This window comes from Carassius auratus, chromosome 27 (genome assembly GCF_003368295.1).
Source record: "Carassius auratus strain Wakin chromosome 27, ASM336829v1, whole genome shotgun sequence".
Lineage (NCBI taxonomy): Eukaryota > Metazoa > Chordata > Actinopteri > Cypriniformes > Cyprinidae > Carassius > Carassius auratus.
Genome location: NC_039269.1, coordinates 11,984,355 through 11,986,444, shown reverse-complemented (window position 1 = coordinate 11,986,444; position 2,090 = coordinate 11,984,355). Strand labels below are relative to the sequence as shown.

Sequence of the window (2,090 nt, the reverse complement as noted above, 5' to 3'; positions counted from 1 at the left end):
ACACATCCAGTGTGTTGCTGGCTTAACGTCTCACGTCAAAAGAAAATCACCAGTCATTGGATGTGTCAATCATACATCAATTTAAATAAACATTAACATACAGTAATAATCATGAAATATTTGGATTGGGACTCGAGTGGACTCGGGCATAAGTCCGATTCCTAATATGTTCGAGTCCGAGTCAATACCGAGTCAAAATGCACACGAGTCCATGACAAGACCGAGACCATTAAAATACGGTCTCGAGACCGAGTCCAAGACCGAGTCCGAGTCTCGAGTACTCAACACTGGTTATCTGGTCTTTAATAAGCAACTCTGTGGCCACAGTAGGCTACTTGCTTAAAGTCATGTTTCTACTTATTTTATTTCTTTCCTTTCTCCAGGGGATGTGATTCTGGCCTTCTGTCTTTCTATGGTTGTTGGTCTTGTGCTGGGAGCTCTGGTCTATATGATCTTGATCTGGATGTCTCGTCGACGAGCATCAGCCACCATCACACGTGTACCCATCCATAAATCCCGCTCCACCACCCGTTCATCCTCGCCACGCTCTCGGCCAGGCTACAGTCGACACAGCAGTGGCTATGACCAACGCGGCAATAACAATCTGGCCAGTGCTGCCTTCTCCTTCCATCGGCAGACCTCACCCTCACTGATAGACTATGGTGACTCACCAGGGCGCAAGTCGAGCTTCCGGGCCTCTACTTTTCATCCTCTTCTCCAGTGTAGCCAGATTGCTCGTGAGGCAGAAGAGGGTACCCAAGGCAGCCTGCCACGGACCCCCACTCTCACTACCAACCCTGGGGCGCCTGGATCCATCAGCACTGTCAGTTCCATGGTCACTCCACCCCAGGCCAGAACCAGACCAGATTCCTTCTGGGGCAACAGCAATCTAAAGGCCTTAAATGCTGGCCAGACTCCACCACCTGCCTATGAGAGCATCATACGTGCCTACAAAGAGACGACCACGTGAAGGAAGGCGAGATGCTACAGTGATAGGGGGAAGATAAATGTATTAATAAACTTGGACTAGAACATTGGACCACTGAAAGCAGTATGGATTTCTTAAACTGATATGGCCAGTTTTCAATGTGTGTATATGTGAATATTTCTGTTTTTTTGTACTCTTTTAAAAATAAAGGTTCTTTATTAGGATCTGGTTACTATATCCATGGAACTTTCCATTGAACATAAAGTTATGGTGGAAAATTTTTTTCTTTTTTTAAGAATAAAATAGTCTTCTTACTACAAGAAAAATAGGTTCTTTTAAAAACTGTTCCATGAAAGGTTCTTTGGGGAACTAAAAATATTTATTCTATGGCATCACTGCAAAAATTTATTTCTGGAATCTTTATTTTTAAGAGTTTAGTGTGCTAAGTCAATCTGAAATACTTATACCAGAAAATGTGTGAAAGATAGAGTGAGATGACTTTTTGGTGTCTATGGGTCTGCTTTATTGATTTAGTACAAGGACAAAAGACCTATATATTTTCAAGGAGATAATATGTGACCCTGGACCACAAAACCAGTCTTTAATGTCAGTTTTTCAAAATCGAGATTTATACATTATCTGAAAGCTGAAAACTGTTGAAAGCTGAAAGCTTTCCATTGATGTATGGTTTATAGGATCGGACAATATTTGGCTGAGATACAATTATTTGAAATCTGGAATCTGAGGGTGCAAAAAATCTAAATACTGAGAAAATCGCCTTAAAAGTTTTCAAAATGAATTTTTACCAATGCATATTACTAATCAGAAATTACGTTTTGATATATTAACTGTAGGAGATTTACAAAATATCTTCATGGAATATGATCTTTACTTAATATCCTAAAGATTTTTGGAATAAAAGAAAAATATATAATTTTGACCCATACAATGTTTTTTTTAAATACATCTAAAAATATACACCAACGACGAGTGGTTTTGTGGTCGAGGGTCACATGTGTTTGTGTAGAGTGATAGGGACAGATCTGAGAGCATTACTGATCTCTGTTGCATATTCCTAGACAAACACTCATTTTAAATCATTTAGCACCAAACTCCGTAGATTGTGAATTTATTGGTTTTCTGTGAACTGTAGTCTTTTGGA

The 2,090-nt window shown here is 39.8% G+C and overlaps 1 protein-coding gene across 1 annotated transcript; it reads left to right on the top strand.

Moving 5' to 3' along the window:
- The first annotated feature begins 298 nt into the window (after positions 1–298).
- On the top strand, positions 299–1,152 carry LOC113045511 (myc target protein 1 homolog). The gene has a single exon (XM_026205918.1). It carries the CDS (start codon positions 413–415, stop codon positions 968–970), a length of 558 nt encoding a protein of 185 aa, XP_026061703.1. The 5' UTR covers positions 299–412; the 3' UTR covers positions 971–1,152.
- Positions 1,153–2,090: the final 938 nt, after the last annotated feature.

Bases quoted from the DNA above. Each gene is read 5' to 3' on its own strand.
- LOC113045511 (XM_026205918.1), top strand. From the start codon at position 413: ATGGTTGTTGGTCTTGTGCTGGGAGCTCTGGTCTATATGATCTTGATC.